The sequence below is a fragment of the Myotis lucifugus genome, unplaced genomic scaffold (assembly GCF_000147115.1).
Source record: "Myotis lucifugus unplaced genomic scaffold, Myoluc2.0 scaffold_92, whole genome shotgun sequence".
Classification (NCBI taxonomy): domain Eukaryota; kingdom Metazoa; phylum Chordata; class Mammalia; order Chiroptera; family Vespertilionidae; genus Myotis; species Myotis lucifugus.
In genome coordinates this window covers 2,474,437-2,484,229 of record NW_005871140.1, presented here as the reverse complement: position 1 = coordinate 2,484,229, position 9,793 = coordinate 2,474,437, and the positions used below count along the sequence as shown (strand labels likewise).

At 48.0% G+C, this 9,793-nt stretch overlaps 1 protein-coding gene across 1 annotated transcript; it reads left to right on the top strand.

The window, feature by feature from the left end:
- The first annotated feature begins 2,291 nt into the window (after positions 1–2,291).
- KCNA4 (potassium voltage-gated channel subfamily A member 4) lies at positions 2,292–9,521 on the top strand. The gene is made up of 2 exons (XM_006091604.3): positions 2,292–2,717; positions 5,774–9,521. The coding sequence occupies exon 2, from the start codon at positions 6,545–6,547 to the stop codon at positions 8,516–8,518; it is 1,974 nt and encodes a 657-aa protein (XP_006091666.1). The 5' UTR covers positions 2,292–2,717; positions 5,774–6,544; the 3' UTR covers positions 8,519–9,521.
- Positions 9,522–9,793: the final 272 nt, after the last annotated feature.

Below are 9,793 nucleotides of genomic sequence, written 5' to 3'. Positions count from 1 at the left end.
ATATATATATATATATATATATATATATATATATATATATATTGATTTTCAAAGAGGAAGGAAGAGGGAGAGAGAGAAAAACATTAATGGTGAGAGAGACGTTGATCGGCTGCCTCCTGCACACCTCACACTGGGATCAAAACTGCAACCCAAGCATGTGCCCTGACCGGGAATCAAACTGTGACTTCCAGGTTCATAGGTCAATGCTCAACCTCTGAGCCAAAATGGCTGGGTATAACTCAGATTCTTGATGCCTAAGAAGTGCAGATATTTCTAAAGTCCTCAGGCACTTTCAACTTTAAAATGCTCTGGGCTGTGATAGGAACAAACGATAAATGGCACATGGAAGCATAATTCATAAAGTTTTAACATGATCCCATGAAAATGTCCAAGCTTCAATATAACTGTCATCTTTTGTACATCATTCCATCTGTTTTCATCTGCCTGAAAGCATTCCACAGTTGTTTGGGATTAATCTCACTAACTACTTTTGGGAAGCTAGTCCCAAGATCCTCAGCCCTGCCTTCTATCATCCCAAGAAACATCGTTCTGATGAGACAACCAGAAACTCAATTATCTGCCTTTGGTATGTATGAAACTGCACAGTGACTACATCACAGTGTGGAGCTATAGATAGGGTTTGGGCTAGTGCATCTGATCATTTTTACTTTGGGAGAAATCTACCCCCCCTACTTGCTGGAATGAACAATAGTGGTGAATGGATGGATTGAGGCAAAGAGCCTCTCTCTCTAGAGCTGATGTGGAGGCACCTTTCTCTCAGTTCCCCAACTGTGCTTAAGGCCAGGGCATCACAAGTAAATTTGTTAACAAAAGTTCAGCTGCACTTGCTGGGAGAAGTTAGGAAAACCAAGGTTGCACCTGTTTCGTTTTCTTTCTCTTTTTCCCTTTTATGTTTTCTTTCCACTGCTTACAATGAGAATATTTTATTTATTTATTTATTTATTTTTTAAATTAAATAGCAAAGAAAAGCCGTCTTCCAGGTGTCCCTCATGGAGCCAGCAGTGGTTAGGTGAGTGAGGGCTGGACATATCTATAATTCAGCTCGGGAATATTTCTCTTAATAATTAATCGAGCACCACAAAAGGAGGAGGCCCAATAAGGCCCTCGAACAAAGCTGCCAGCTGAGGACTACAGTGGCAGCCTTGGTGCCAACCGACCCGCCCAAGGTCGGCTTTTCTTCAGCATTCCTGCGGGGTAAGTGAGCCAGTGCGTGGCCCCTCCCGGGGAGCAAGGGGAGGTGCAGGGAGCTGTGGTCACCATCTGAGCTTCTGGTTGTGTGCCTTAAGTTCGCACTTCCCACCGCTATCCTTTCTTTTGGTGTATTCGTGGGAATTGCATATTTACATCCAGGTCCAGGGGCATGTCACGCGCCTAATAAACAACCTGGGAGTCCATCCAGGGTTGAGGCTGCCGCCCTGGGCTCACTCGCCTGTCTCCTGGGTTACAACAGTTTTTGTTTAAGTGAGGTGGGTGAGGTTAGAGATCCGACCACTACACAGAAGTCATATTTCTTTTTTTGTAGCAACAGGTTCACGGAGGCCTCCTCCGCTCCTTCCAAAGCCTCCCTGCCCCCCCCCCCCCCAACCCAAGCCGGACTTCCAACCCGCCCGAGCCTTCCTCCCACTCGGACCTGTGACTCCCGTGCGCAGCCTTTAGCTTGGGCCTGATTCCTCCTCTGGGTGGAACACAGATAAAGTCCATCTCCTCGTGCCCTGGAGTTGGACCCGCGATTTGAGGCGGACAAACTCTGTGCCGGGGGCGCGGAGACCGAGGGGTCTGGCCACGCTCGCAGGTGTTGCCTGGGCTCCGGGCCCGCGGCTCCCGCCAGAAATGCACCTGGGCCCCCAACCCCACAAGCCCGTTAGAGGGGTGGGGTTGCCATGGGAGCTGTAGCGACAGCGGGACAGGGAGAGAAGACGCCCAGAAGCACCCCGTTGTCAAGGCTGGACCTCCCGATCTCTCTCGGGGCTCCGGCTCTGTCGTCTGGAACCACATTTCAGCTCCAAAGGACATCTCTCCCTCCGGGATTAGCTCCTCGCCGCCGAAGCGACAGCCAGGGGTTCCTGGAATGGTTCCCAGTCTTTCCCCCAGCCTCGGCATCGCGGGGAGGGGGGAACTGGCATTTTGGGGGGGGCGGGGGGGGGGGCTCTGGCAGTCTCCGCGTCGTGACTGCGCCCGCCCCGCCGCGCGGGAGGCGCCCCGGGCGACTAGCGTGAACGCCACACCCCCGGCCCGCCCCGGCCCCGCCCCCGCCGGCGCTCCGGGCCCAGGAGGCGTGTGCTGCTTCTGCAGCCAGCGCGAGAGGGAGAGGGATGGATGTTGGAGGAGGAATCCGGGCTTAACAAGTGATTGCTGCTGTCTAGGATTTTGTTCTTTTTTCTGGGGAACCTTGACGTCCTTTCCCAGGCAAGCCCTCCTGTGCGGAACTCCAGTGGAGCCAGAAATCTTGGGGGGTCTTCCCCGGGGCAGCCCGGATCAGCACACCTGGGCTCCTGCAGCGAGGGCTCTGTGCCCCCTTGGCCAGGCAACAGAACTTGTTCCGTGGATATTTTGGAGCCTCCACCTGCCACCCAGGCGTGATTCCTTCCACCCCCAGGATCGTTCTTCCCCTCCTCCAGCTGTTGCAGCTTGAGGGGGGAAATCAAAACCAGCCGGAGAATTGTCTTTATTTTTATTTTGGACCCCTCCTGGGAAGGGTAAGTGTGATGCCTCTCTTATCTTTCTTCCCTTTCCCACCTTTGGCTGTAAAGAAGCAGTGGACATTTGAGGGACAAATAATATCGGGAATGTGACAGAAGGGCATGAATGGAAGGCGGTTAAAAATAAACCAGGAGGTGGGAGAAGGGAGGTGCAGATGCTGCGCGGCGCTCCGGGGGGCCAACAGTTGTTATTTTCTCAATCTCAGGGATGGGGTGCATGCGCCCTGCTTAATGTGCCCGAGCGCGAACCTAGGTCTGGAGGCGAGGGCGCGATTAAAGATGTCGTTTCCCAACGAGGTGGTATTTAGATTTAGCATCGTTTTGCCTCATCCCAGACTCACCGGTTCCGTTCCTGTGGGAACAGCTGGTGGACGGGTTTGAATTGCTGCCTCTCCCAACACTTGGATTCGCGAGCATTTTCTGAGCATTTGAGCAACACACAGGGACTGTATAAATGGCGTGCGTTGAAGTGTGTTATTTCTCACGGTTGTTAGCCTTTCTGATTCTCTCAATCTGTCCTTCCCCCCCGCCCCCCCGCCCCCTCTCTGGTAAGGTTTAGGTACCACCCTAAGACAGTTGTGGAAATTAGCCCCGAGACATGAAAACAGCCTTGTTGTTGGGAGGTGGAAGGAGGAGAGACAGGATGCGTGGCTGTTGTTGGGGGGACCAGGGAATTGGTAGTCTGCAAATCCTATTAGTTTGATGGTGTTAAAGAGGAAGGGAAATTTTCCTGCAAAGTGTCCCTCATAAAGGCTCCTGGGAGTTGGCTTGGATAGATTCTCCTCATGTGAATACCTTGGGGAGGAGGAGAGATTTTAAACCAGTCTGATTTGCTGGGTGGAAGGGTTTTTTCTTTCTTTTTCTTTTCCTTTTTTTCCCCTTTTCCTTTTCCCCCCTTTTCTCCTCCTTTCCTTTTTCCTCTCCTTTTTCCTCTTCCTTCTCCTTCTCTCCTTCTCTCTCTCTCTCTCTCTCTCTCTCTCTCTCTCTCTCTCTCTCTCTCTCTCTCTCTCTCAATTAGGGATAGTGAGGTAGCTGGTAGCCAGTTAAAAGGAGGGTAATTTGCTTTTTGTAGGCTGGGGGAGTTGGATAAACCAAACCTAGCAAACCTAAACTAAAACTTAAGACATAATTTGGTGGACAGCAAAAACAGAGCAGGTCTAGGTTTCTTGCAGAGTTAATGGTGAATGAGAAGACCCTCTAATTAATGACCTTCTGAAAGTCAGTTGGATGGGAGAGGGGTATACATAGTATACAAATTTATAGGCACTTTGGTTCTACTGGGGCTTTATTTAAATAGTGTGTTTTAAATGCTTTGAGGGAGTTGGGAAGTAACTGAGCAAACTCTCGAGCTATTTGGCCTGTGAAAGAATTTAAAGGATGTCAGCCTAACCCTCCACAGTGAAAACGGAGATTTAGAGGCCTCCTGAGGGTAAACATTTCAGAGTATGAGATGACGTTAAGAGTCAGGCAAAGGAAGAATGTCATTTGAGGCACCTTCACAGGTATATTTCCTGAGTGTCGCGTCCCAATCAAGCTCGCCTCTTACCCTAGGAGAATGTATTCTGATTGGGAAGGGATATATTTTTGCCACTTCCCTGCTTGTCACTTCATAAAACTCAGTGTGGTTAAGCTTCTAGGCTGACGGGATTCAGCAAGAAGCAAGCAGCAGGTGGTCAAGAGCCAAATCCCTTTAATGGCTCCAGAAAACCATTTCTCTTTTGCACCCCAAGTGCTTCCAGTAATAGAGGCTAGTAGATGCCCTGAATTCTAACAGTCCTTATCTTCCCCAATTCTCGGGGCCACTCTTCTGCATTCTTAGAGACCCTATGGGATAGAATGAAAGAATGGAAGAAGCAAGACAGACAGAAGATTGGGACGGGAGCTTTTATAGATTCTGGTGAAGGAGATGAGTTAGATGGACCTTGAGAAAGCTAAACTAAGGGAGAAGGAAGGCCAGGAGTATCAAGAGACAGTGGGGACAGAGCAGGCTGCAGGAAGATGTGATCTGGAAGTGGTAGCTTGAAAATAAAGGGAGAGAGAGAGAGAGAGAGAGAGAGAGAGAGAGAGAGAGAGAGAGAAGGGGAAAGTTGGGAGATGGGAGCTATGGATTAAATAAAAGGGGAGTATAATAGGCTGACAACAAAGTCCACACAAACTGAGATTTAAAACATAAGGAGCTAATCCCTTGAAAAGAGTGTAGGAGGAAACATTGAGATGAACATGGAGGAACTGCAAGGAGAGAAAATGATTATTAGAGAAGTGGAAACTGGGATTAGCTCCTAGACTGTGGGTGGCAGGGACATGCTTCAGGGAGTCAGGAAGTACCAACTTAATACAGGCCATTGGTGAGTCTCCAAATGCCCTGATGTCCTTGTACGCTATCCTTCCCCTACTTCAAACAGTGGTTTAAGGACATACACATTTGGTTGTGGATAGATAGATAATCAAAGCTTAGATTACTGTCATGTAATTAGTAACTACCAGTGTTTATTGATATCATTATGTACAAGTCAATGTGTTACTCGATCATCATCCACTATCTCATGTAATCCTGACAAAGGTGGGATGGGGCGGTTGCATTATCCTCAGTTTATAGACGAAGTGATTGAAGCTTGTTCAAGTGCTGGAGCCTGGATTTAAAGAAAACAAACTGTTTTTCCGACTTCTCTAATCCTGAATCAAGGGGGGTGAGGGGAAGGACACTATATTCAGAAAAATTTACGAGTGGAAATTTTTTTTAAATGCCTTAAGATCAATGCATGATGGAAATCGCTATAAAGCGACAGCATTATTATTGTGGAATGATGAGAGTGACAAGAAAATAGACTGAGCTGAAATAACATCCAAAGAAGAAGGAAAGAAGGATGTTTAGTGAGAAGGAGATTTAACAACCTGCCCCGTGTTCCTTGGAAATTTATGGTTGCTTGGTGCTTTATATGGTTTGCTCGAGGACAAGAGAAAGAAGTGTATGTGAAGGAAATGCTCAGTTTGCTTTTTATGATTTGATTCTTCTCTTTATTTTTCTTCCATGCTTGTTTTCCTTCCTTTTTCAGGTGAAGTGCTTCTTCTGCATGATTTTAGCTGAAGGATACTCTGCATTTTCTTGATCTCTATGGAGACCTCAGAGCTGGGTTTGCCCCTGCTGACACCTCATCTTGCACCTTCTCTACCTCCCAAGGTCTTTGCCTCTGTTGATAGTTTGGCATTGCCCCTGGGTCCAGGAAGCCTGTGATGAACTTAAGGGAAGAGCCTGGAGGATCATCCCGATAGGTGTGAGGGACAATGGCCGGATGTACTTCAAGTCTCGTGTTAACATGGGTTAAGCAGTCACTGGAAGGCAAGTGCTGAGACGAAAGGCTTATTTGCATTTTATTTAAATTTGATGGACCGAGCTTTGGACAGTTTCCATGGCAGAAAAATATATTCCATCTTCTAGTCACAACTGCTGGCCGTCGGAGACTTCCTGCCTTTGAATCTTGCAGCAGCATCACCAACCACATCCTAGATGTATTTCCAAATTTGAACACCCACCCCAAACAGGTGTCTGGGAGGACCCAGACATTATCTGACTTAGGTTTGAGAGTGCTAGGCTGTTCACCTGGACCAGCCAAGCTCTGAAGAGCCATGTCGAATCCCTGGGAAGACAGAGCATGGGGCGTGCTGATTTAAAAACAGAAAATGCAAAGTTGGACTGAAAATACCCTCAGTCTTCCAAGCAATCTGCTTGAGGGCTCCAAACTTACCTTCATTTGGTGAGAAAGAAAATAAAAAAGCTTTCTTTCTTCTTCTACAACTGGAACCAGCCATTTCCCCAAACCAGCACCATGGAGGTTGCGATGGTGAGTGCGGAGAGCTCAGGGTGCAACAGTCACATGCCTTATGGTTACGCGGCCCAGGCCCGGGCCAGGGAGCGGGAGAGGCTGGCCCACTCCAGGGCAGCGGCAGCAGCTGCTGTGGCAGCTGCCACGGCCGCCGTGGAAGGCAGCGGGGGGCCCGGAGGGGGCTCCCACCACCACCACCACCACCAGTCTCGGGGGGCCTGCACCTCCCATGACCCTCAGAGCGGCCCACGCAGTCACAGGAGGCGGCGGCAGCAGCCGGAGAAAAAGAAAGGCCACCACCGGCCAAGCAGCTTCCCGCACTGCACGGACCTGATGCCCAGCGGCTCGGAGGAGAAGATCCTGAGGGAGCTGAGCGACGAGGAGGAGGAGGAGGAAGATGAGGAGGAGGAGGAGGAAGAGGAGGGGCGGTTTTACTACAGCGACGATGACCACCACGGGGACGAAGGCTCCTACACGGACCTGCTGCCCCAGGATGACGGGGGCGGCGGGGGCTACAGCGCCGTGCGCTACAGCGACTGCTGCGAGCGCGTGGTGATCAACGTGTCCGGCCTGCGCTTTGAGACCCAGATGAAAACCCTGGCCCAGTTTCCGGAGACCTTGTTGGGGGACCCCGAGAAGAGGACTCAGTACTTCGACCCTTTGCGCAACGAGTACTTTTTCGACAGGAACAGGCCCAGCTTTGATGCCATCTTGTACTATTATCAATCAGGAGGCCGCCTGAAGAGGCCGGTCAACGTGCCCTTCGACATCTTCACGGAGGAGGTGAAGTTCTACCAGCTGGGGGAGGAGGCCCTGCTCAAGTTCCGGGAGGACGAGGGCTTCGTGAGAGAGGAGGAGGACAGGGCCTTGCCCGAGAATGAATTCAAAAAGCAGATCTGGCTTCTCTTCGAGTATCCGGAGAGCTCCAGTCCGGCCAGGGGCATAGCCATCGTCTCCGTCCTGGTCATCTTAATCTCCATTGTCATTTTCTGCCTGGAAACCTTGCCCGAGTTCAGGGACGACAGGGATCTCATCCTGGCTCTGAGCGCGGGTGGGCACAGTGGGCTGTTGAATGACACCTCGCCGCCCCACCCTGAGAGCTCAGGCCACACGGTATTCAACGACCCCTTCTTCATTGTGGAGACAGTCTGCATTGTTTGGTTTTCCTTTGAGTTTGTGGTTCGCTGCTTCGCTTGCCCCAGCCAAGCGCTCTTCTTCAAAAACATCATGAACATCATTGACATTGTCTCCATCTTGCCTTACTTCATCACCCTGGGCACGGACCTGGCCCAGCAGCAGGGCGGTGGCAACGGGCAGCAGCAGCAGGCCATGTCCTTTGCCATCCTCAGGATCATTCGTTTGGTCCGGGTATTCCGGATCTTCAAACTCTCCAGGCACTCCAAAGGCCTGCAGATCCTGGGCCACACCCTCCGAGCCAGCATGCGGGAACTGGGCCTTCTGATCTTCTTCCTCTTCATTGGGGTCATCCTGTTTTCTAGCGCTGTGTACTTTGCTGAGGCAGATGAGCCTACCACCCATTTCCAAAGCATCCCAGATGCATTTTGGTGGGCTGTGGTGACCATGACAACTGTGGGCTATGGGGACATGAAGCCCATCACTGTGGGGGGCAAGATCGTGGGGTCCCTGTGTGCCATTGCGGGTGTCCTAACCATTGCTTTACCAGTGCCAGTGATTGTCTCTAACTTTAACTATTTCTACCACAGAGAGACTGAAAATGAGGAACAGACACAACTGACACAGAATGCAGTCAGTTGCCCATACATCCCTTCTAATTTGCTGAGGAAATTTCGGAGCTCTACTTCTTCCTCTCTGGGAGACAAGTCAGAGTATCTAGAGATGGAAGAAGGAGTTAAGGAATCTCTTTGTGCCAAGGAGAAGTGTCAGGGAAAGGGGGATGACAGTGAGACAGATAAAAACAACTGCTCTAACGCGAAGGCTGTGGAGACTGATGTGTGAATCCTGTTCTCCGTGCGCCACTGCCCCCTCGCCCCCAAGCCCAGCATCTCCAAATATATTTATGCATAGAGAGTGCAGTTATGAAAATGAAATATGCAAATGAATCCAACGCATACAGTAGTACACCATTTAATGGTTATACATGGCATAATTGTTATAAACTTGTATTACATATCAAATAAATGATGCATCTTGGAGAAGAGGGAGGCTTAAATAGGAGCAACTCAATCTTTATATTTTTTATTAGGATGCAAGAATTTTGCACATTAACTGGAAAGGATGTAAAAGTAAAGATGGCTATGTGGAATGAGTGTGTGTGTGTGCTGTGTGCGTGTGTGTATGTGTAAGTAAATTGTCAACGTTTTTTAGTAATCGTGCAGTAATGGGAAAAGTTGGCATTTTGAAGTATTTACTATGTAAGAACTAATGAATTTGAACAGTAATTTATCAGTGCTTTAATATCATCTCATGTCTTTGAATTCCATAGTTGTTTTTTAAAAATTGTTAAGAATTACTATGTAGAAAAAAAAGAAAGTGAATTATTTAATAGCATATAGGTCACAATTCTATCTTGGATTTAATTAAAGTTTATTTTTAACTGGAAATTAACTTTTAAAAAGGCTGCAGGGGTCTTCAGAAATTGTTTATATTTTATTATTAATTTTGGGAAGATATGAGAGCAAATGCCTAACAGTATGGGAGAAATGACATCAGAGAAAATGTAACAAGTTTTGTTCAGAAATCCCAGCACTGGAATTTTCATTTTTTCTTTGCACTACTTTATATGCTGGAGATTGAGAGAGACTTCATACTGTGAATGTTTACTAATGTAAAAGTTCAATGACAATCATTGGAACAATAATTTTTTAGTCCTATTTTATTGTTCTCTTCTTTTCTTTGTGTGAGACTAAATGCCATGCAGATAACAGCACAGATTCCCTTCTCTTTTTAAATCTAAATAACTGATCTGCAAAGGGGCTATGACGTTGAATTTAGCTACTGAATTCTTTTGAAATCGGTCTATTACAATGATGTTTCTGAAACCATCCTATTCTTCTGCCTTTAAATCCAGGATAATTTAACCAAAGCTAATGCATGCACTGAAAGAATTAATGAAGAAATAGATGCCCAGATGCTACAGTGATTATGGCTTAAGAGCTTTCTATTAAATGTATAACATAAATGATAGATTTATTAAATTTATTTCTTTGTGCTGCCACATACAAGCAAAATGTGGGGATTCACCTCAGAATTTGGCACTCCATTTGCTAAAAT